We start from the raw sequence: 26,082 nt of genomic DNA on the forward strand, positions 1-26,082 counted from the left end.
ACACAACTTAAATGCGTAAGAAATATCAGTTACAATTATGATTCGTACTTGTCAATTTTCGAAAGAATATGGAAGCAGTAACAGCCTATTTTTAAAATGCATTTCGCCACATAAATAAAAGAAGATATTAAATAATAATTAGTGACAAAGACGAGTATATAACAGTTCATTACCATAAACACTAATTGAAAAGGTTTACTATCCCCACATTGTAAAGGTAAATTAATGACACTATGTAAAAAGACACCTCGAACACTGTTTATGAAAGACAGACGTAAATCTGTATATCAAATCCCATACAACACTTCACAAAGCTAGACAGACTCGATGCTATTGGTTAAATTAATTAAAGATTAAAGAGTTTGGGTGTGAAAATTGAACATCTACCTACACTAATGAGTGTCAATTACTCTCAGCTATCAGAGTGCAACCAGGGGAGAACATTTGCGCTGAAATCACAATATGGTGATGTATCTACGAGAACCCCCCCCCCCCCCCCCCTGGAGCAGGCCGGCGGACTCAAACTCTCGTCGTGGGTCACCCCAGACGCGCATATTACCCACTACACAACGATGTGCTAAAAAAAATACAGCAACACAACCTGAAATCTACTCGAACTTACAAGGAGTTTGGAGGCTCCGAGGTTATATCCAACCCAATTTTTACATTAATGATTAAAATCATTCAAACACCTTAAACAATCACGGCTTAACAAAGAATTCCTAACTTAAAACGTTAGAGCTTGAGAGACAGAACTTCCTAAGATCTCACACTGGACTCCTAAAACATTAATATATGAGAGAAGGAAGAAAGGTGTTAGTAGGCAGCATATGTAACCAAAGAACTCATAAAAAAAACTGGAAATATATGGAGGGATTTCTCGAGAGCGAGAAAAAGCCCAACTGCAGAAATTAAGACAATTGAAGTCATTAAAATGGAAAACCCAGACACAGTACTAGATACTGTGGAAGCATTTGTAGAAGGTAAACACATAATAGCACACTGAAGCAGTCTGAAGACTGAAATGTTTTCTCACAAAGAGCAGATAGGAATTAAAACAAATTATTAGTTAAATGAACTTGAAATCCCTGGTAATTAACCTCTAACAAATGACGGGCATTCCGTCATTCATTCTCAAATATGAACACTAGATACACCCAAGGACCACACCCAAGGACCACACCCAAGGACCACACCCAAGGACCACACCCAAGGACCACACCCAAGGACCACACCCAAGGATCACAACCAAGGACCACACCCAAGGACCACAACCAAGGACCACATCCAAGGACCACAACCAAGGACCACAAGCCGAGTCGACCCAGCCGCGCAGGGCAACCCGTTCTCGCAAATTTAATAAGTCAATATTTACTTATTAAATATGTGCATAGGTGACATACTTAACATAATAGATACCCTTAAAAAGATTCATAGAAAACACCGACCTTACCTAACCTTGTTAGTATCTTAAGATAAGCATCTTATTGCTTCGTAATTACAATTATTACCTAACCTATAATAGGTATAGGTTAAGTAATAATTGTAATTACGAAGCAATAAGATGCTTATCTTAAGATACTAACAAGGTTAGGTAAGGTCTGTGTTTTCTATGAATCTTTTTAGGGGTATCTATTATGTTTAGTATATCACCTATGCACGTAGTTAATAAGTCAATATTGACTTTACGAATTTGCGAGAACGGGTTGCGCAGGGAGGGGTCGCTGGGGTCACACGCTGCAATACACGCCAATATTTTGGGGTTAATTAAGGCTACAGTGACAGATAACAGATCTAAGGGTACCACAAAGCGTATAACCGCCGCGAATAGGTAAGAAAAATACAGTGATATCACTAGAACTTTGTGTTCACCAGACAGGCCACGTGGGAGGGCCCACGTGGCTTTGTTTACATATTGGGTCAAGTGATCAGTGGTACAGTGAATTGGTGAACTGTAACACAACAGACATACCGATACAGTGACTGACTCCAGAGATTTGTGTTAGATAGAGAAGAACCGCCATCACCAATCTACTGGATTAGTGAATCACCACGTGGGAGGCGACGACGGATCACTCACCTGGTTGTGTGAGCGGGAGGCTGACAGGCAGGTATCCCTCTCTCGTCAATTCTTCAGGTATACAGAGGTAAAATATTATCAAGTTCTTGTTCAGTATATCATATACATTTAAAATCTCAAAGTGGCTCATTTTGGGTAGAGGTTGACATTTACGGGACCCCCGTAACACACACACGCACGCACGCACTCGTACGTTTGCAAGCGCGCACACGTACGTTTGCAAGCACACACGCACGCACACGCAAAAACAAACACACACAAACACAAACGTCCAGCTAGGCTAGAAAGGATTAACACCTTTCGTGGAAAGGGGATAAGACCTCACTCATAATCCACCCCCTCTCTTACCCCCCCATCTCACTAACGCAATACTCTCCCCCCCCCTCCCACTCCCCACACTTTCTCTCCTTCTTTCCCGATCTCCCTCTCTCCTCCTCTCTCCCTCTCCTCCCTCGCTCTCCCCCACTCTCCCTACCCTCCCCCTCTCTCTCCCCCTCTCCTTCCTCTATCTCCCTCCCCTTCCTCTATCCTTCCTCTCCCCCTCTCTCCTTCCTCTCTCCCCCTCTCCTTCCTCTCTCTACCACTCCTTCCTCTTCCCCCTCCTCTCTGCCCACACACACACACACACACACACACACACACACACACACACACACACACACACACACACACACACACACACACACACACACACACACACTGATGTTAGTGTAGACTAACAAACGCTAGGGAAAAGAAAAGGGATCAAGCAGGATGGTAAGAAAACAGAACACAGGTGGAGGAGAGGAACAGGACGAGTCATACATGAAGATGACTGTTCGCGCATGGAGGGAAATCACTCAGGAACTGAAAGACATGAGAGGACTCATAAATACACTGCAGAATGAACTAAAGGCAGCGCAAGAAGAGATAACAAACCTAAAAAAAAGGATCTCATCAGACTGTGGCCCAGGGGACCAACCCCCAGGTAGCAGGAGATGTAGCAATGGCAGGGACCCCTACAATGTGTGCCACCTTTGCTGAAATGCTGAAGGGCCCAGGAGGAATGTCCACAGTCAAGGAAGTTGTAATGAAAGCAGTAACCTCAGAGGAGGCAGCTAGATGCACGAGCCAGTTACTGGAAAGGAAAAGAGCTGTAGTTGTGATAGGTGTTAAGGAACAAGAGGGTTCCACAAGGGAAGAATGGACGTCTAAGGACAAAGCTGCAGTAGCAGGGATACTAAAGGAGGTCTGGAAAGGGCTGAAACATAGAAAAGTTTTTCCGGATTGGCCAGTACAACAAAGACAAAGACCGGTTGATCAAGGTAGTGCTAAAAAACGAGTGCATCAAAGAGGACATACTAGCAAAAAAGAGCAAACTGAAATATGTAACGAATTATTCAGGTATTCCTTCAGAGGGACATGACCAGGACAGAGATAATACAGACAGCAGATGCAAGGAAAAGGCGCAGGCTGAGGGGAGGGAGCCAGGGAACCTCAACCCCGAACCCAGCAATGCCAGGGGGGAGTGTGGAACCCCAACCCAGCACCTCGGGAACCCCAGAGGGGACTACAACATCCCAACTCACCACCCTATAGGTGGGGAGTTCCACCATTCCACCCAATTCCACCTTCCCTACCCCGAGTACCCCCTTCCCTCCCACCCCCTGGTCTTCCTCCTGCCTCAAGCCGGCCCAGACACGAACTAAGTCCTCCATCCCCCCACCCCAGTTCTAAGCCATCCTCCCCCTGCCCCTCCTTCCCCTCCACCCCACCTCCCTCAGAACCCCTGGTAACTACCCCACAGGAGGATGAACCTACCCAAGCAGCAATTCCCATGGAACAGCTTCCTGCACTAGTGGGGAGGGTGGCTGAAAATGGACATAGGAAAGTGAGCTTCAAGGTAATGTACTCAAACATCGATGGGATTACCAACAAAGCAAGTGAACTGGCAGAAAGGGAGCAGGAAGAAAACCCAGATGTAATAGGACTCACAGAAACAAAATTGTCAGGAGTCATAACAAATGCTGTGTTTCCAAAGGACTTTTATATAGTAAGGAAAGAGAGAGACGGGAGAGGAGGAGTGGCGGCTCTGCTGATAAGGAAAGACTGGAGCTTTGAAGAGATGGAAATTCCGGGCGGCAACGGATTCAGAGATTACATAACAGGAACTATGACAATGGGTGGACCTAAGATAATAGTGGCAGTCATTTACAACCCTCCATTAAATGACAGAAGACCCAGACAAGAGTTCGACAGAAACAACATGACTACCATTAACATAATAGAGAGAGCGGCTTCAGTTGCTTGCAGGAATGGATCCAGACTCTTAATCATGAGCGATTTCAACCATGGAAAGATAGACTGGGAGAATGGGGACCCACATGGAGGTGAAGACACGTGGAGATCTAAACTTTTGGAAGTGAGTACAAGGAACTTTCTGAGCCAACATGTCAAAGGGCCCACAAGAATGAGAGGAAATGACGGACCAGCTAAACTCGACCTGATTTTCACCTTAAATGGCTCAGAAATAAGGAAAGTCAAATATGATGCCCCCATAGGAAAGAGTAACAACAGTGTATTGATACTTGAGAATCTGGTAGAAGTAGGGATAACCTATCCAAGGATGGGATTGGAAGGAAAAAGACTAAATTACCGAAGAGGAAAATATGACGAGATGAGGAACTTCCTAACGGGAATACCATGGGAAACAGAACTCAGAGAAAATACTGTACAGGATATGATGGATTATGTCACTCAGAAGTGTCAGGAGGCTGCAGACAGGTTTATCCCAGTCCATAAAGTAAAAAATGAAGAGCAACAGAAGAATCTGGGGAATGCGACATTCAACCAGGAATGTGCAGCAGCGAAGCAATTGAGTAAAAGAACATGGTGAAACTACAGGAACAACAGAACACCAGAGAGCAGGGAGAGATACCAGAGGGCCAGACATGAGTACCTCAGAGTGAGGAGAGAAGCAAAGAGACAGTACGAAAATGACATCGCGCGTAAAGCCAAGACCCAACCAAAGCTGCTCCACAGCCACATCAGGAGAAAAACAGCAGTGAAGGAACACGTGATGAAACTGAGAAAAGGGGAGAACAGATACATAGAGAACGACAAAGAGGTGTGTGAAGAACTCAACAAGAGATTCCAGGAGGTTTTCACAATAGAACAAGGAGAGGTCCCTGCATTAAATGAGGAGGCAAACCGAACAACCTTGGAGGAAATTTACCTCACCAGTGATGCGGTCAAAAAAAATCTGTTCAAGCTGAATGTTTCAAAGGCTGTTGGGCCAAGGACCAGACCCAAGGACCACAACCACGGACCACCCCCAAGGACCACACCCACGGACCACACCCAAGGACCACAACCACGGACCACTTCCAAGGACCACAACCACGGACCACACCCAAGGACCACACCCAAGGACCACAACCACGGACCACACCCAAGGACCACAACCACGGACCACACCCAAGGACCACACCCAAGGACCACAACCACGGACCACACCCAAGGACCACAACCACGGACCACTCCCAAGGACCACAACCACGGACCACACCCAAGGACCACAACCACGGACCACACCCAAGGACCACAACCACGGACCACAACCAAGGACCACAACCAAAGACCACAACCAAGGACCACAACCAAGAACCACACCCAAGGACCACAACCAAGGACCACCCACAAGGACCACAACCAAAGACCACAACCAAGGACCACAACCAAGGACCACAACCAAGAACCACACCCAAGGACCACAACCAAGGACCACCCCGAAGTACCACAACCAAGAACCACACCCAAGGACCACAACCAAGGACCACACCCAAGGACCACCACCAAGTACCACACCCAAGGACCACCACCAAGTACCACACCCAAGGACCACCACCAAGGACCACACCCAAGGACCACCACCAAGGACCACCAAGGACCACCACCAAGAACCACAACCAAGAACCAGGAGCATAATGCTGCCAAGTACAAAAGCTCTGTGGCCGAAGAGGTAGATTTTTCAACAGTATTAGCAGTGATCTCGCGTGAGAATGAAAGAGTCGGCGCGGAGGCTGCATCTTCCCCCCGCCCACCCATCTCCCAGCAGCCTGGCATCCTCGTCAATGATACATGTTGCAACGGGTGAAGGAATGAATGAAGAATGATCTGTTACTAAAGATTCCATATATTATTGATCATCATTGGCAGCGTTATAGACATTTTTTTATATAATCAATATATATAATTTAGAGGATTTACTGGGAAACTTCTGCCCAATTACCAATCCAACCTCTGATCAGACCAATCGGTGATTAACCTCACCAAACTGAGTGACGCTGCCATTATTCTCAAAGGCACCATAAACCTACACATTAGTCTGTTTGTGTTGAAATATTAAAGGTAATTATTATTTGGATCACGAGAAGTACAGCCAGAGAAAATAGTAGACAGTGAAGACGAATGAAATCAGACAAGAAAATAAAATAATAATGGATCTAATCTTTAGCGGAGTTTAGGACAAAAAAAATGCTGAGGTAACATCTTAAGACGTTGCCTCTTCTTTCCCCAAAAAGATGAAGATGGGCCAACATCTTCCTCTACAAGAATACGACGTGTCCACATCTTCCTCTAGATGAACGAGACGTGCCCACATCTTCCTCTAGATGAACGAGACGTGCCCACATCTTCCTCTAGATGAACGAGACGGGCCCACATCTTCCTCTACAAGAACAAGACGTGCCAACATCTTCCTCTACAAGAACAAGACGTGCCAACATCTTCCTCTAGATGAGCAAGACGTTGCTTTCTTCTTTACCAAAGGACTCTTCTATCTTCCCCAAGAGGCCTCGCCAACCAGGAGGTGAACGATGTATTGTGTACAAACGTGAACATAAAATACGACACTGATATCACAAGAAAAGGCAATGATTAATTAATACCGATTCTATCGCAAGAGTTCACAATGTTTCGTCACATTATCAGAGTTGATGCAAACGCCAACCTATTAACAACAAATAATTAAGTGTCATCTGCAAAAGCAACAAGTAAAATGGACAAAGAACTACACTTATATCAACAAAGTATAGACAATTTGTTAAAAAAAAAATCAAGCTGTAATGAGAATTTATCCTACTGTATATAATGTATAAAACTGTATATAATTTATACAACTGTATATAATTTATACAACTGTACATAATTTATACAACTGTATTTAATTGAAAAGACCAGCCAAATGTCATGATACTGAGAGGTGTATACTTGTATTTGTCGGTGCAAATACACTGAGAATTTACTTGTTGACTATAGTTAGGGGCTAATGAATACTTGCTGGCAGGTCAGTAAGCTGTTGTGGTTGGCACCTAAAGCCCTACAGAGCAATGGGCCTCTAAAGCCCTATAGAGCAAGTGGCTTCTAAAGCCCTAGAGAGCAAGTGGCTTCAAAAGCCCTACAGAGCAAGGGGCCCTAAAGCCCTAAAGAGCAAGTGGCCCCTAAAGCCCTACAGAGCAAGGGGCCCCTAAAGCTCTACAGAGCAAGTGGCCTCTAAAGCCCTACAGAGCAAGGGGCCCCTAAAGCCCTACAGAGCAAGGGGCCCCTAAAGCCCTACAGAGCAAGGGGCCCCTAAAGCTCTACAAAGCAAGTGGCCTCTAAAGCCCTACAGAGCAAGGGGCCCCTAAAGCCCTACAGAGCAAGGGGCCCTAAAGCCCTAAAGAGCAAGTGGCCCCTAAAGCCCTACAGAGCAAGGGGCCCCTAAAGCTCTACAGAGCAAGTGGCCTCTAAAGCCCTACAGAGCAAGGGGCCCCTAAAGCCCTACAGAGCAAGGGGCCCCTAAAGCCCTACAGAGCAAGGGGCCCCTAAAGCTCTACAAAGCAAGTGGCCTCTAAAGCCCTAAAGAGCAAGTGGCCCCTAAAGCCCTACTGAGCAAGGGGCATCTAAAGCCCTACAGAGCAAGAAGCCTCTAAAGCCCTACAGAGCAAGAGGCCTCTAAAGCCCTACAGAGCAAGGGGCCCCTAAAGCCCTACAGAGCAAGGGGCCCCTAAAGCCCTACAGAGCAAGGGGCCCCTAAAGCCCTACAGAGCAAGGGGGCCCCTAAAGCCCTACAGAGCAAGGGGCCCCTAAAGCCCTACAGAGCAAGAGGCCCCTAAAGCCCTACAGAGCAAGGGGCCTCTAAAGCCCTAAAGAGCAAGTGGCCCCTAAAGCCCTACAGAGCAAGGGGCATCTAAAGCCCTACAGAGCAAGGGGCCTCTAAAGCCCTACAGAGCAAGAGGCCTCTAAAGCCCTACAGAGCAAGAGGCCCCTAAAGCCTTACAGAGCCAATGGACTTAAGACCACATAAAGAGACCAACATTTGCTAATTAGTGACAGGTTTGCTAATTTGCTAATTAGAAAGCAAATTAGAAAGCAAACATTTGCTAATTAGAAAGCAAATTAGAAAGCAAACATTTGCTAATTAGAAAGCAAATTAGAAAGCAAACATTTGCTAATTAGAAAGCGAAAAAAGTCACAAATGAAACGAATGCTAGTAAGAAATAATGTTGTATTCTCATTTCAAGTCCATGAAATATATTTTAAATCTTCCTGACATTAGGGAGCCGGTCGGCCGAGCGGACAGCACGCTGAATTTGTAATCCTGTGGTCCCGGGATCGATCCCGGGCGCCGGCGAGAAACATATAATCAAGAAACTCTGCCCATTTGTTTCCGGCTCCGCCAGGAATCGAACCCGGAACCTTAGGATTACAAATACAGAGCGCTGTCCACTCAGCCGTCAAGCCTCAGGCTGAGGACTGGGACGTTAAGATTAGCCATGCTTACGGTTAAATAGAAAGACTGGTAAGGCTGGAGAAGAACAGGTAATCAAGAATTTAAACAAACAAGAGAGATATCAATATTCATACTTGGATTGATTTGATGAATCGGCGAATGATGAGACATAATTTGTTAAAAAAATGATGAAATAATAAATGATGATGAGAACAAGATAATAAATGAAAAGGAAAATAATACTGATTGATAAAATTGATAAAAAGAGATGACTGTTGAAAGATATAAATGTTAGAAAAGGTGAGAGTTTGGCGGGAAAAAAAGAGAGAAGGAATAGTTAAATAATGCCCAGATTTAACATATTAGGAAAATTTGTAAGATAATCAAGGACAGGTGCAAGTGACGAACATTAACTAACGAAACACGAGTTAAAAATGAAAATGTCATTAGATGACTAATTCATAAGACGAAGACTAGGAAAAATAAATGGAGGATTTTGCAAAAAAAAGAAGAAGAAGAAGAAGAAGAAGAGAATTAGTATAATTAGAAAACAATCCGTAAATAAATGGAGAAGGAATAATATAATTTGAAAAAAATTGAAAAAAAAGAGGATGATGATGATCAGTAGAAGACGACTTTGCCTTTCACTGTTCCGCAGGACCCTATAGTGATCGAAGACATCTTGAAGATAATGACCGCCGTCTTAACTATGACGATGCTTGTAAGGACTCAACCAGTCGTCTGTAAATCAAATTATAACCTAAGTATTGATGTACTCCCTGGGACTGACTGACTTCAAAGAGTCACTAAATGAGTCACTCTAGGACTTCTAGGTTATAGAAATGACTAGGAACTCTTTGTTACATTGGGAGTAACTCAGGTAACCGACCTAGCATGATTTTACTTACATTGGAGTAGGTTTATCATGAGTTTCTACGGTCACTGGGTTACTTTGCAATACGGAAAGCAGAGTGTTAATTTGACAACGTTCATTTGGTATATAAAAGGCTACCGTCTCCTGGCTCTTCAGGTCGACAGGGATTTGCGAGAATTCAAGAAATTAATTTATATTGAAGAAAACTTTATTACATTCTTGCAGTATTGCGCTTTATTCATTGCACATTGGATGTTCTCTAATAGTTTAGAATTCGAAAAATTAAATATGAATTAACCCCTCACTCCCCATTTCTTCAAGAAAATAAATGAATTATTTCTGGGCGAGCTACTTGGTTCATTTACCCCACGAACCATTACCAAATACTATGTGAACAAGAGCTCTATCAATGCTTTGTGAAAAGATCAAGCTGGATTGAAAATAGACCGAGTTGCGGAGGTCTGTGAGCTCGATAAGGGATGCAAGCCCCAGTTGTGATTGGGTGTCAGGCAAGACAGTGGAGGTAAGAGGTTCGATACACAGAGATCACACTAACGTGATGCATCACATGAACAAATCCACAAGGGTAGATCTACGACTACCCTGTCGTAGCTCAGTCGATTAAGGCAGTGTCTGGGATGCTTCCGGACCCAGGTTCGAATCCTCGTCACGGCCCTTGTGGATTTGTTCAAGAGGTTCGATTTCGTCTTTTAGTGTGCACATTGATGCCTGTTCATCACGGGTACAATCTCCTACAGCTTATGACTTTTTTGGTAAACCGTAGGCCACGGGAGAACATGACTCCTATTTGAGCACTGTGCAGCTTGAATTAACATACTTGCCAGAGAAGCTTAAAGAAAGCGGAAATCGTTCAGCTTTTCCTTCCACTGACTTGGGAAGAGAACAGACTGTTGTCAACCTGTCCTCTTAAAAATAACGTCGCTTTTGGCCGTTTACCAGTATGGCCGAAAGTGGACGTAATTAGAGAATGAAATAAAATGAAAATAAATTTGGGATTTTTTTTCAACAACAGTAAGTTAAGGGTCCTCTGGTAGGCTAGGTGGGCAGGAAATTCTCATAAAGTTTCAAAACGTTATGAAAAACGTTAATTGAAAGTTTCCTCTTCAAACCTTACCGAGTAAGCCGAACGACTCAGAGAGAAAACGGGACAGTACGTCACTTTTTTGAGTCGATTTCATTTCAAATTACGTCCAAATTTGGCCATAGCACGCATACGGGCCAAAAGTGACGTCATTTTTAAGAGAACGGACTCTGTTGTCACCCTCGTATATAACCATCAAACATATGATTGAATTAAAAAACACAACAGTGGTCCCTTACGAAGAAAATGGGTCTCAATAACGGGTCCTAAAATAAAATGATCCAACCCACCCACATGACAAGAAAATGACAACGTTTCGACCTGTCCTGTGTCATTTGAAGGTGACATAATAAGGGTACAGGACACACCGCAACATTGTCACTTTCTCCTCTTGTTTCATGTGTATTGGGAAACTATGACACCATATATGACGCCATTTAAATTATGACCCGTTGTATAATGATCAAGGAGTCGAAAATTTGTAAGATTCTTTCATCCATATAACATTTAGATGCAGAAAACACAGAATAAGACTTGAGTGCCCAGACTTATGGACCAAGATTCCTATACACCAAATTGGATTTATTTACAGTTTTGGTGATATAATTGTGATTGACAATATGAATGATCAGACTGGAAAACACGTGAAAAATATATTCCTATTGTGCTGAATCGGTAATCTTTGTGATGGCATGAAGTTTGAAGATAACAATTGATTACATCAAGTTATCATTGAGTTTCGGTCAATGTTTAAAATGCAGTTTCAGGACGTGACTGCCCCGTACTTCATTTCCAGCCAGCGTTGTAAGTTTCCTAATGTTGGTCTGCTGCTCTGTGATAAGCTGGAGCCAGATTCACAAAAGCACTTACGCAAGCACTTACGAACGTGTATATCTTTCCTTAATCTTTGATGGCTATGGTTACATTTATTAAACAGTTTACAAGCATGAAAACTTCCCAATCAACTGTTGATATTGTTATAAACAGCCTCCTGGTGCTTCGGAGCTCATTAACTATTTAATAATTGGAAACAAAGCCGCCAAAGATTGAGAAAAATATACAGGTTCGTAAGTTCTTGCGTAAGTGCTTTCGTGAATCTGGCTCCTGAACTGTAGAGAAGAGACAATAGAACCGTAGAGAGATGACAATTGATCCCCTGGAGAGGAGACACTTGTGTAACAACGGATAAGTGATGAGCATATGTGAGTATTGGTGATATTTAGGAGTAGGTATGAGAAGCGTGTGTGGAGGTAGAGTGAGGATGGTGGGAGGTGCTAGAGCCGAGGAATGTGGAGTCATGAGGCCTTTGTCAAGGCGTACTAGTGTCAAGATGTACTAGTGTGTCAAGGTGTACTAGTGTCAAGGCGTACTAGTGTGTCAAGGTGTACTAGTGTCAAGGCGTACTAGTGTCAAGGCGTACTCGTGTCAAGATGTACTAGTGTGTCAAGGTGTACTCGTGTCAAGATGTACTAGTGTGTCAAGGTGTACTAGTGTCAAGGCGTACTAGTGTCAAGGCGTACTAGTGTCAAGGCATATTAGTGTCAAGGTGTACTAGTGTCAAGGTGTACTAGTGTCAAGGTGTACTAGTGTCAAGGTGTACTAGTGTGTCAAGGCACACTAGTGTCAAGGCGTACTAGTGTCAAGGTGTACTCGTGTCAAGATGTACTTGTGTGTCAAGGTGTACTAGTGTCAAGGTGTACTAGTGTCAAGGTGTACTAGTGTCAAGGCGTACTAGTGTCAAGACATACTAGTGTCAAGATGTACTAGTGTGTCAAGGTGTACTAGTGTCAAGGCGTACTAGTATCAAGGTGTACTAGTGTCACTTACGTCGCTTTTCGCTCGTTTGCGCTACGGCCAAATATCGACGTAATTCAAAATGGAATTAAAAATTAAATTTTATATTTTTTTTCTCCAAAACAGCAAGTTAAGTGTCCTCTGGTAGGTTAGGATGGAAGGAAGTTATCCTAAGATTTGAAAACGTCATGAAAACCGTTAATTGAACGTTCCTCTCCTAACAGCCTAAGCCAGACTACCCTAAACAGAAAACGGGACAGCACGTCATTTTTGTGAGCCTTTTTAATTTTTAATTACGTCGATTTTTAGCCTGAGTGCTCATACGACCGAAAAGCGACGTAATTTGTATGTGGACGGGTTGAATGGACGGGGCCAGTAAGAGGACGGGTTGAATGGACGGGGCCAGTAAGAGGACGGGTTGAGAGCCTCCATCAGTGATGGGGTCGTCCATCACCCCTCCCCCCCCCCTCCTAGGTGAGGCCCATCTGTATAAAGAGATGAAAGTTTCAGTATGGTTGTCGAGACCAATTGAAAAGGCACAGTGTAGTGAGAGCCGTCCAAGGAGCCCACTATGGCAGAGTGAAGAATGACGTGTGTGTGTGTGTGTGTGTTTTACTACTTGTGTGTGTTTGGTGGAGAGAGAGATGTGGTCTTCGGGTGGAGTGCAAAGATTTACTCGGTGTCAGAAGTGGTGTGATACAATAAAGGCGCTTGCAGGCGATGAGTCACAATAACGTGGCTGAAGTAAGTTGACCAGACCACACACTCGAAGGTGAAAGGATGACGACGTTTCGGTCCGTCCTGGACCATTCTCAAGTCGATTGTGAGAATGATAAATTCTCACAATCTGATAAAGTCAAAACGCTTTTATCAAAATAAAGTCGTTTTATAAATTCAATTACAGTGTTTTTAACAATTCCTTAATTTATGTCCAAGTAACAGAGACACATTATTAAAGACATTTGAGACATAATTACTCTGTCCCAATAACAAAGGCTTTACGTTCTATTGCCGGAACTTGATAACAATAGACTAGCGAGTCTAAAACTACCCTCTGGTGGTTGTTCTAGTATGATTTTTCTGTTCATCTTTATTGGAGAAAATACGGGATAATGGCAGCTAACGTGAACTTATTCACCTACTAAGGCAGTCAGAACATTGGTTGTCAATCATACCAATGTTTTCCTAAGTGGTTAAGGGGCCCCCCCCCCAAGTCCCCCCAGTTCCCTACAGTGCGGGTTTAAAGTAATTCTCCTGGGATATAATTTTTGCCAGAGTGAGTTTCTTCAAGTCTGATAACATGAATTAAGGAAATAATCTCCCAATTCTCAGTTTAAACTAAAGTGTTTCTCTTAATTATTTTAATAGTCCACAGTTCCCGTTTGGAATAATTAATGTTACCACGTAAAGAAGATTATTAAGCTCCTTTAATTATTCACTCATACTCCCCCCTCCTTTCCCTTCCCTTCTCTCTGATTCATGACCCGTCCCCTCCCTATCCTCTCCACACCCTTCCCTCTCCACACCCTTCCCTCTCCACTCCCTTCCCTCTCCACTCCCTTCCCTCTCCACTCCCTTCCCTCTCCACTCCCTTCCCTCTCCACTCCCTTCCCTCTCCACTCCCTTCCCTCTCCACTCCCTTCCCTCTCCACTCCCTTCCCTCTCCACTCCCTTCCCTCTCCACTCCCTTCCCTCTCCACTCCCTTCCCTCTCCCCTCTTCCACTCCCTTCCCTCTCCCCTCTTCCACTCCCTTCCCTCTCCCCTCTTCCACTCCCTTCCCTCTCCCCTCTTCCACTCCCTTCCCTCTCCCCTCTTCCACTCCCTTCCCTCTCCCCTCTTTCACTCCTTTCCCTCTCCCCTCTTCCACTCCCTTTCATCTCCTCTCTTCCTCTCCCTTAATTCACCCATGTTCCACTCCCTTATCTCACCGTTCTTCCCCTCCCTTCCCTCTCCCCTCTCCCTTTGCTCTCTCCCCTCCTCCACTCCCCTCATCCCTCTCCCACTCCTGGTCTTCCAGATTTCAAGTGTCCAATATGAAAGTATCCACAATGTTCAAGACATGACATATAGATTAAATTAAGTCAGGTTAAATTTTGTTTGGTTAGATTAGGTTTGGTTAGGCAAGATCAAGTGTCTGTAAGATCTATCGTCCGCCAAGGTGATCAAGTACAAATTAATCTATATTTTCACCCGAAATAGATGTGGTAAGCCTTTCCATATATTACTTTAGAGTGCCCGTTGACTCAAAGGGCTTACGATTCCCGAAGTCGGAGACAGGAGCCCTGTCCTTAGGCTTATTCGAATCCTTATGATGCAAGCCACAACAGCTGCGTATTATCATCAGGTAAAAGGAAACTTAACAATCATTTTTGCCCTGGGATCAAACCTGGTATCCTCGATTGTGGGTCGAGGACTTAGACCACTGTGCCACAGAACCCATTTATATACCCCTAGGGTCACATTTAAAATTTAGTAAACCGATAATCCTAAGATACTAATAGGGAAAAAAAATCCTTAAACCAGACACAGCTTAAACGGAATATAAAATTCAATTAAATAATCTACGTTAAACACCAGCTTATTAAACCCAAATAGGTCGGAATATTCCTGTCACACGTTCTGTAACGTCAAGCAATGAAATTAATTCCCCGAAACAAGATTACGAAAGGCGACCTCTCTCTCTCTCTCTCTCTCCCCCTCTCTCTCTGTCTGTCTCTGTCTGTCTCTGTCTCTCTCTCTCTCTCTCTCTCTCTCTCTCTCTCTCTCTCTCTCTCTCTCTCTCTCTCTCTCTCTCTCTCTCTCTCTCTCTCTCCCCCTCTCTCTCTGTCTGTCTCTCTCTCTCTCTCTCTGTCTGTCTCTCTCTCTCTCTCTCTCTCTCTCTCTCTCTCTCTCTCTCTCTCTCTCTCTCTCTCTCTCTCTCTCTCTCCCTCCCCCCCTCCTGCAATGAATGTCATATTACAAGCGGTTCCGAGACGTGACGAACTTAATAACTACTGCAGGAGAGAAACACTTGATGGAACATAACTCCCTTGGCTTGCCCTTAATGAACCTCTCGGAGGCACGAGATGCTCAGGCAAGGTCCTATATGCCCCTTACTGGCCTGTAAACGCTGAATCATTCGTGTGGCCGTGATGAATCTCCCACAATGTGGAGTGATGTTATTGCTCCTAAAGTTAAGAGTGTTATTGTGTCTAATCTTACGATGTTATCGAGTCCAATCTTACAGTGTAATTGAGACTATTCGTACGATGCAGACGATGAGTCACAATAACGTGGCTGAAGATATGATGACCAAATCACACACTAGAAGATGAGAAGACGACGACGTTTCGGTCCATCCTGGACCATTGTCAAGACGATTGTGATAATCGACAATCTACTTGACAATGGTCCGCGACGGACCGAAACGTCGTCGTCTCCTCATCTTCTGGCGTGAGGTTTGGTCATCATATTCGTACCATGTTATTGAGTCTAATATCCACGTAATATATACGCAATTAAATATATATATTTAAATGGGTGGATGAGTTCGGTGGAGGAGGCGGAAAGGGTGGACGTTAGGGGTATGGGGGAGGAGGGACGGGTAGGTGAAATGGAGTATAGGGGGAGGACGGATGGGTGGGGTTAATGGGGAAGAGAACGGTGGCGTGGGTGGGTATGGGGTACGTTTGAGGGGAGGGAGGGGAACACAGTTGCGTCTTAGTGATATTAAAGTTATTCTTCCAGCAGGAGAGCGCGGGGTGCAGGCGTCATGGTGGGGAGAAGCCACGTGGCCACTGACCTGAACTTTGTCTCGTTGCAAGACACACCCTTTGTTGCTGTGTGTGTGTGTGTGTGTGTGTGTGTGTGTTGGTGTGTGTGTGTGTGTGTGTTGTTTAACTTCCACAATTCACAAACTCAATAGCACAAAAGCGTCTCAGGGCGTAAAAGAGCACCCCGCAAGAGGTTGTTCAGCTGGTGTAATATGCCCGTCGTCCTCACCATATTCTGCACTTAGTAATCTGAGCGCTCTCCTTAGTGTGTCCAGGAGCGCGCCCTCTTCCAGGGCGGGGCTGATGAATGATGTAGTCGCACGCACGCACGCACGCGCACGCACGCACGCACGCACACACACACACACACACACACACACACACACACACACACACACACACAGGGAGCCGGTGGCCGAGCGGACAGCACGCTGTACACGTGATCCTGTGGTTCCGGCTTCGATCCCGGGCGCCGGCAAGGAAACGATGGGCAGTTTCTTTCACCCTATGCCCCTGTTACCTAGTAGTAAATAGGTACCTGGGAGTTAGTCAGCTGTCACGGGCTGCTTCCTGGTGTGTGTGTGTGTGGTGTGAAAAAAAATAGTAGTAGTAGTAGAAACAGTTGATTGACAATTGAGAGGCGGTCTCAACCCCCGCAAGCACACCTAGGTGAATACAACTAGGTGAATACACACACACAAACACTGGACTGGAGTTTTGACGAGATGGAAGTTCCGGGCTGTGACGGGTTCAGAGATCACATAACAGGAACTATAACAATGGGTGGACCTAAGATAATAGTGACAGTCATTTACAACCCTCCCCTAAATGACAGAAGACCTAGACAGGAGTTTGATAGGAACAACATGGCAACCAATAATAAAATAGAGAGAGCAGCTTTAGTTGCCTACAGGAATGGCTCAAGACTCTTAATCATTGGCAATTTCAACCATGGAAAGATAGACTGGGAGAATGGGGACCCACATGGTGATGCAGATACATAGTGAGCTAAACTCTTGGAAGTAGCAACAAGAAACTTTCTGAGCCAACACGTCAGGGAACGCACATGAATGAGAGGCAATGATAAACCAGCTAGACTCGACCAGATATTCACTCTGAATGAGTCAGAAATAAGGGAAGTCAAAGTTGAAGCCCCATAGGAATGAGTGACCACAGTGTATTGACATTTGAGTACTTGGTGGAGGTGGGAATAACCTATCGAAGGATAGGATCGGAGGGAAAAAAGCTAAATTACCGAAGAGGAAAACATAACGAGATGAGAAACTTCCTCAGGGGAATACCATGGGAAACAGAACTTAGAGACAAGACTGTACAGGATAAGATGGATTATGTCATCCAGAAGTGCCAGGAAGCTGCAGACAGGTTTATCCCCGTCCAAAAGAAGAAAATCGAAAAGCAACAGACGAATCCATGGTTCAACCAGGAATGTAAGGTAATGAAGCAACTGAATAAAATAACATAGAGAAACTACAGAAATAACAGAACACCGGAGGGCAGAGAGAGATACCAGAGGGCCAGAAATGAGTACATCAGAGTGAGGAGGGAAGCAGAGAGACAGTATGAAAATGACATCGTGAGTAAAGCCAAGACCCAACCAAAGCTGCTCCACACCCACATCAGGAGGAAAACAGCAGTGAAGGAACAAGTGATGAAACTGAGAAAAGGAGAGAACAGATACACAGAGAAAGATATGAAGGTGTGTGAAGAACTCAACAAGAGATTTCAGGAGTCTTCACAAAAAAAACAAGAAGCCCCTGCACTAAATGAGGAGGCAAACCAAGCAACCTTGGAGGAATTAAACGTCGCCAATGATGAGGTCAAAAGGAATCTGTTGGAGCTGAATGTGACAAAGGCTGTTGGGCCTGACAGAATCTCACTGTGGATACTAAAAGAAGGTGCAGAAACACTAAGTGTGCCACTCTATTGTGCATAACAGGTCACTGGAAACAGGAGACCTACCGGAAAGTTGGAAGACAGCTAACGTAGTCCCAATACACAAAAAGTGTGACAGGCAAGAGGCATTGAACTACAGGCCAGTTTCCCTAACTTGTATACCATGCAAGGTGATGGAAAAGATCGTGAGGAAAAGGCTCATAGAGCATCTGGAGGGAAATAACTTTGTAACCCATCACCAACATGGGTTCAGCGATGGCAAATCGTGCCTCACAGGTTTAATAGAATTCTATGACCAGGCAACAACAATTAGGCAAGAAAGTGAATGGTAGGCAGACTGCGTTGTCTTGGACTGCCAGAAAGCCTTTGACACAGTACCCCATAAAAGTCTGTTAAAAAAGTTGGAGCAACAGGCAGAAGTAAGAGGGAAGGTGCTCCAGTGGATAAGGTAGTATTTAAGCAACAGGAAACAGCGAGTAACTGTGAGGGGAGAGACATTAATGGCGAGATGTCACCAGCGGAGTCCCACAGGGCTCAGTACTTGGACTCATTCTGTTTCTAATATATGTAAACGATCTTTCGAAGGGTTTAGACTCATTCCTCTCAATGATTGCTGATGATGCAAAAATTATGTGAAGAATGAAGACAGATGAAGATAGACAAAGACTACAGGATGACCTGGACAAACTGGAGGAATGGTCTAGAAAATGGCTGCTAAAGTTCAACTCAAGAACGTGTGAAGTAATGAAATTAGGCGAAGGGAGCAGAAGGCTGAACACAAGGCACCATCTGGGAGGTGAAATCCTGCAAGAGTCAAATAGAGAGAAAGATCTGGGGTTTGATATCATACCGAACATGTCCCCAGTGGCCCACATCAAAAGGATATCATCAGCGGCATATGCTAGGTTGGTCAACATAAGAACTGCCTTTTGAAACTTGTGTAAGGAAGCGTTCAGGACCCTGTATACCACTTATGTCAGACCAATCCTGGAATATGCACCTCCTGCCTGGAGTCCATACCTAGTTAAACACAAGACAAAGTTAGAGAAGATTCAACGGTATGCCACCAGACTCGTCCCGGAACAGAGAGGTATGACCTACGAGGAAAGGCTAAAGGAGCTGAACCTCACGTCCCAGGAAAACAGAAGAGTAAGGGGAGACATGATAACCACCTACAAAATTCTCAGGGGAATTGACAGGGTGGACAAAGACAAACTCTTCAGCAAGGGTGGGACACGATCAAGGGGACACAGGTGGAAACGTAGTACCCAGATGAGCCACAGAGACGTCAGAAAGAATTTTTTTTTCAGTGTCAGAGTAGTTAATAAATGGAATGCACTAGGAAGTATTGTGGTGGAGGCTGACTCCATACACATTTTCAAATATAGGTATGATTGAGCCCAGTAGGCTCAGGAATCTATACACCAGTTGATTGACAGTTGAGAGTCGGGACTAAAGAGTCGAAGTTCAAACCCCGCAAGCACAACTAGGTGAATACAACTACTAGATGAGTACACACAGGGCCTTATAACCGAGCATACAGCCCTCGTGAGTCGTAGTCCCAAGGGCCCGGGTTCAATTCCCGGACTAGGCGGGAAACAAATGGGGTAGAGTTTCTTTTACCTGATGGCCCTGATCACCTAACAGTAAATAGGTAAAACCGACAAATGTAATTCGATAAATGGCTACTAGAGTTAGACACAAGTAATTGCAATGTGATGGAAATGGTAAGGGGTGTCAGCATATCAAAAAGGAGAGTACGCAATGAAGGGAAAAGTACCTTCATGTAACGATCTTGTGGTGAGTGTAACACCAAGCCTAACACTTCCCTACACTACACTACACCTCACTACACTACACCTCCCTACACTACACTACACTTCCCTACACTACACTTCCCTACACTACACTACACTTCCCTACACTACACTTCCCTACACTACACTTCCCTACACTACACTACACTTCCCTACACTACACTTCCCTACACTACACTACACTTCCCTACACTACACTTCCCTACACTACACTACACCACACCTCCCTACACTACACTTCCCTACACTACACTTTCCTACACTACACCTCCCTACACTACACTACACCTCCCTACACTACACTACACCTCCCTACACTACACTACACCTCCCTACACTACACTACACCTCCCTACACTACACTACACCTCCCTACACTACACTACACCTCCCTACACTACACTACACTTCCCTACACTACACTACACTTCCCTACACTACACTACACTTCCCTACACTACATCTCCCTACACTACACTACACCTCACTACACTACACCTCCCTACACTACACTACACCTCCCTACACTACAGTACACTACACCTTCCTACACTACAGTACACTACACCTCACTACACTACACCTCACTACACTACACCTCCCTACACTACACTACACCTCCCTACACTACACTACACCTCCCTACACTACACTACACCTCCCTACACTACACTACACCTCCCTACACTACACTACACCTCCCTACACTACACCTCCCTACACTACACCTCACTACACTACACCTCACTACACTATACCTCACTACACTACACCTCCCTACACTACACCTCCCTACACTATACTACACTACACAAGCTATTTTGTTCAACAAGCTGTACTCCGGAAGTTCATATAATAAGAATAACCTCAGAACATTACAATGACAAAAGTCAACACATTACAATGACAAAAGTCAGAACATTACAATGACAAAAGTCAACACATTACAATGACAAAAGTCAACACATTACAATGACAAAAGTCAACACATTACAATGACAAAAGTCAACACATTACAATGACAAAAGTCAACACATTACAATGACAAAAGTCAGCACATTACAATGACAAAAGTCAACACATTACAATGACAAAAGTCAACACATTACAATGACAAAAGTCAACACATTACAGTGACAAAAGTCAGCACATTACAATGACAAAAGTCAGCACATTACAATGACAAAAGTCAGCACATTACAGTGACAAAAGTCAGCACATTACAGTGACAAAAGTCAACACATTACAGTGACAAAAAGTCAAGACATTAATCATGAACCTAAATAAGAAGGTCGTTAGATCACTGAACACCGCCAACCAGAAAAGCTTCAGAGGTTTGCAACGAGGCTTGTTCCAAAGGGAGGGAATGAGTATGAAGAAAGACTGAAAAAACTAGACATGACGTTGCTGGAAGGAAGGAACTATCAGGGGTAAAGGGCCAAGCCATTACGAATATATAGCACTGGGAAGGGGGTCAGGATAAGGATTTGGGATGGGCGGAGGGAAGGAATGTTAAGATGACGCTGCAAAAAAAAAGTGAAGTGATAGAGGAGACATAAGAGAGAGCGAAAATGTTTAGGCGCGGACTGGCAGATTAGAAAAAACGAAGATTTGTTGAAAATTAATACGAAAAGATCCCAAGGGCATGGATGAAAACTTGAGAGAATGAGTAATAGACATGTTAGAAAGTTTTAATTTTTTCGTAAGTGTAGTTAGTGAAGGGAATGAACTATATATAGATGTAAACTTCATTCATAATTTCAAAAATAGAAGTGATACATAAATATGGCAGAAGTGAGGCTCTTTAGGTTAAGACCTAAAGCTCGATCCTGAAGGGCACAAATATTTGAGTTCAAATAGGTGAGTATACACATATTGACATACATACAAATAAAATATAAGAAACTACGTTCATCAGTAGCTTCTTATACAGGCAAGACAAGAAACAAAAGATTAGTTATTAGTGAATTAGACGACACAGAGTTGGAAAGAGAAGGGGAGGGGGGCCAGGAGCTGAATTCTAGCCTAAATGATGTTGTTAGACAAATACGCACGCCATTACAATCACACACGAATAACGCTACAAACAGCCAGACTTGAAATTATCATGTGATGAATGGTCAACATTATCATGTGATGAATGGCCAACATTATCATGTGATGAATGGCCAACATTATCATGTGATGAATGGACAACATTATCATGTGATGAATGGACAACATTATCATGTGATGAATGGACAACATTATCATGTGATGAATGGACAACATTATCATGTGATGAATGGCCAACATTATCATGTGATGAATGACCAACATTATCATGTGATGAATGACCAACATTATCATGTGATGAATGAACAACTTTATCATGTGATGAATGAACAACATTATCATGTGATGAATGGCCAACATTATCATGTGATGAATGGACAACATTTGAGTCGTCGTTGTTCAGTGTATTGCCGTCGTCGCTACGAGTAATTGGCACTATCAGAGGGCACAACTGGCTCTTCCACCTCGGGTCGTGGCCCGTAGTATCTCCTTAGCTCCTTGACGTCTCTCCTCCTCACTCTTTGTTACTTCTCCCGTACCCACCTCTTTCAATCTTCTTCTCATCGCGTCTTTTCCCTATTCTCTCAATTCTTGCATCTTCTTCTTATCACTCTTTGTGTCCTGTTATCTTAACTACTTGTCTCCTCTTTTATTGACTCCTTATCTGTTTTAATCTTCACACACTATCTCCACTCCTTCTTATATCTTGCCTCCTCTCCTCCTGACTCGTAGTCTCCTGTAAATTCCTAATTCCTTATCTCCTCTAATTTTCATTCCTTGTCTTGTGAACAAACACCAAATTGGCTGTGAGATATGGTGAGGAAATCCATAACGGTGGAGTAATGGTCATATTTGACTCATGTGAGCAAAGAACAGAATACCATGAATGAACAAAGAGCGAAATTATTAGATAAGACTCACATGAATCAAGAACAGAAGAACATGGGTGAATAAAGAGAGGGACGGTATTCGTAAGGCACTTCTGAGTAATGAACAGAAGAATTAATTATTAATGTTGACCAAACCACACTAGAAAGTGAAGGGACGACGACGTTTCGGTCCGTCCTGGACCATTCTTAAGTTGATTGAGAATGGTCCAGGACGGACTGAAACGTCGTCGTCCCTTCACCTTCTAGTGTGTGGTTTGATCAACATATTTCAGCCACGTCAGGGAGCCGGTCGGCTCCCTGTCATATTTCAGGGAGCCGGTCGGCCGAGTGGACAGCACACTGGACTTGTGATCCTGTGGTCCTGGGTTCGATCCCAGGCGCCGGCGAGAAACCATGGGCAGAGTTTCTTTCACCCTATGCCCCTGTTACCTAGCAGTAAATAGGTACCTGGGTGTTAGTCAGCTGTCACGGGCTGCTTCCTGGGGGTGGAGGCCTGGTCGAGGACCGGGCCGCGGGGACACTAAAGCCCCGAAATCATCTCATGTTAACCTCAAGATAACGTTATTGTGACTCCTCGTCTGCATTAATTATTAATATCTCTCCACTGGTGAGATTTCCAGTTCTTGGCTCCAGTTCTCCCCCTCGTGTTCTCTGAACATGCTCGAGTGTTTATACATATATTCAATAACACAGAGAACACATAGGAACTGCCTCACCTAAATAAGGTTCACAAACACAGGTTGAATTATAAACATAAGATACGAAAAAAAAGCCTTTCAAAGGGAACAAATTCGTTCTCCTGGAATCACTGCACTGGACCATAAGAATATCAAGAGAGCCTTGCCTAGAAGTACTAATCTACCTGACTTGACGGTTTGGAATTAAGACACCATTCGGTACCACAATCCAAATTTGCCAAGATATCCGTCATCGAGTTGCCTCAGTATTGTGTGAAAGATAACATCACGTACTTGTGATATCATTGTGATTAGCATTAGATATTTGGGTGTTGGGCCTACGGCCTATCAAGTGTGAAAGGGTTATGAGGTTAGGCACAATGAATAAATCCCTGTGTTTCTCCATGTTTCAGGCCTAACAACCTCTGAAGGGTTATTAAGATCACCGCAATTACTTGCTGACCAGCTAGCTAATATACCAGCTAATATTATCCTGAGGATAATCTGTGATTAAAGTAAACTCAATTGTATATACACCGAGAAGCGGGATATACCTCTCCCACTTCTATATTATATATATATATATATGTCGTACCTAGTAGCCAGAACGCACTTCTCAGCCTACTATGCAAGGCCCGATTTGCCTAATAAGCCAAGTTTTCATGAATTACTTGTTTTTCGACTACCTAACCTACCTAACCTAACCTAACCTAAGTTTTTCGGCTACCTAACCTAACCTAACCTATAAAGATAGGTTAGGTTAAGTTAGGTAGGGTTGGTTAGGTTCGGTCATATATCTACGTTAATTTTAACTCCAATAAAAAAAAATTGACCTCATAAATAATGAAATGGGTAGCTTTATCATTTCAAAGGAAAAAAATTAGAGAAAATATAGTAATTCATGAAAACTTGGCTTATTAGGCAAATCGGGCCTTGCATAGTAGGCTGAGAAGTGCGTTCTGGCTACTAGGTACGACATTATATATATATATATATATATATATATATATATATATATATATATATATATATATATATATATATTTCTATATTTCTATATATGCTAAGGCATATGTAGATATATGACTCCCCGAATCCAATTTGATTTGTCCTGTACATTTATGCGTTGATTTTGTGGCTTAATAATCAGACTAATCCCTTGCCCTTCTCACATTCTGATATTTCCAGGAGTAATATTGTTCAGCTGATATTTTGAAATAAAATCTTTATTATGTACGATCGGACCCCAACCCCACACTGCATTAGTCAGCATTAAACAGCATCTGCCACTCTTCCTTTTTTTAAATAATTTTTACCTAGTCTTTTGGAGGTATCCAGTTTATCAATTTATTTCCAGTTCTAATTTTTGTATCATCTGAAAATTGGAAAAGTTTGCGGTTCAGTCTATTGTAAAACAAATCATGTTTATGGTAAATAAACAGGTGTATCAGTCCAGAGTCACAGGACACTTTATTTACACCTGGTTCCCACTCGAATTTAACACTCAGATTCATTTGACCAAAAATCCTGCCCTAATCCAACAATGGATAGCCCCACCCGCGAGCGCCTTGCGTCTGTTCCTTTTCGATGTGTCTCGCGAGGCACAATATCAAAGCCTCCATAACATAACAACTTAGAATGTTAAAGTTTAGATGTATTATGTCTAAGTTCTTTACACAATCAACTGTCTATATTGAACATTATCTAACAGTGCACAGTTACAAACCCAATAAGATTTCAACTTAGATTCAACAGAGCAGAAGAAGTTGTTAAACACATATGGCAAAATCTTACTAAAACGATCATACGAGTCATAAAAATTCATACTCCGCCCAAGTAAAACAGAAGCAAGCAACACTTAGTGGGCCAGCCAGAGGCTTAGGGCCCGCGCAAGAATCTCCCTGAAAAAAACTGTCTATAAAATATTTCGAAAGAGAATGATTGCAATTTTTTTAAACACGAGACGCCACTAGAAAGCTATGTAAATTAATGAATCCTAGGTTAATCAATGTTTCTCTAGATCTAATTGTAAGAATTTTGCCTCCCTCGAATCAAACAATTTCCTTGCAAGAGACGATGGCCTAATTGGTTGATATTCGAAGCAAGTTATCTATTTCCTTTCTTAAAAATCGTCACCATAATCATTCTTTCGACGTTTGAAGAACCTTACGCTACTCAAATGGTTTATGTAAAATAATTTAGAACCATATATCTCAACCAAGCCTGAAAATGGGTGCCTAAGGATGCACTTGTTCAGTGTGACAATGTTATGCAAATAAAGGAAACTTAGAGAGTACAACTGCCAAAGCGATCTCCATGCACACATGATAGAGAAGATTCAATTTGAGAGGAAACAGTAAGGAGTTATTCCATTA

General features: G+C 43.5%; 1 protein-coding gene across 1 annotated transcript in view; it reads left to right on the forward strand.

The window, feature by feature from the left end:
- The window catches only part of LOC123771817 (variant surface antigen E-like), a 23,582-nt gene extending 17,367 nt beyond the window's left edge, over nucleotides 1-6,215 (forward strand). The window contains exon 3 of the mRNA XM_045764543.2: nucleotides 5,331-6,215. Within this exon, the coding sequence (XP_045620499.2) occupies nucleotides 5,331-6,215 (885 nt within the window). The remainder of the gene's footprint in view (nucleotides 1-5,330) is intronic.
- The last annotated feature ends 19,867 nt before the right edge of the window (nucleotides 6,216-26,082 follow it).

This window comes from Procambarus clarkii, chromosome 75 (assembly GCF_040958095.1).
Source record: "Procambarus clarkii isolate CNS0578487 chromosome 75, FALCON_Pclarkii_2.0, whole genome shotgun sequence".
NCBI lineage: Eukaryota > Metazoa > Arthropoda > Malacostraca > Decapoda > Cambaridae > Procambarus > Procambarus clarkii.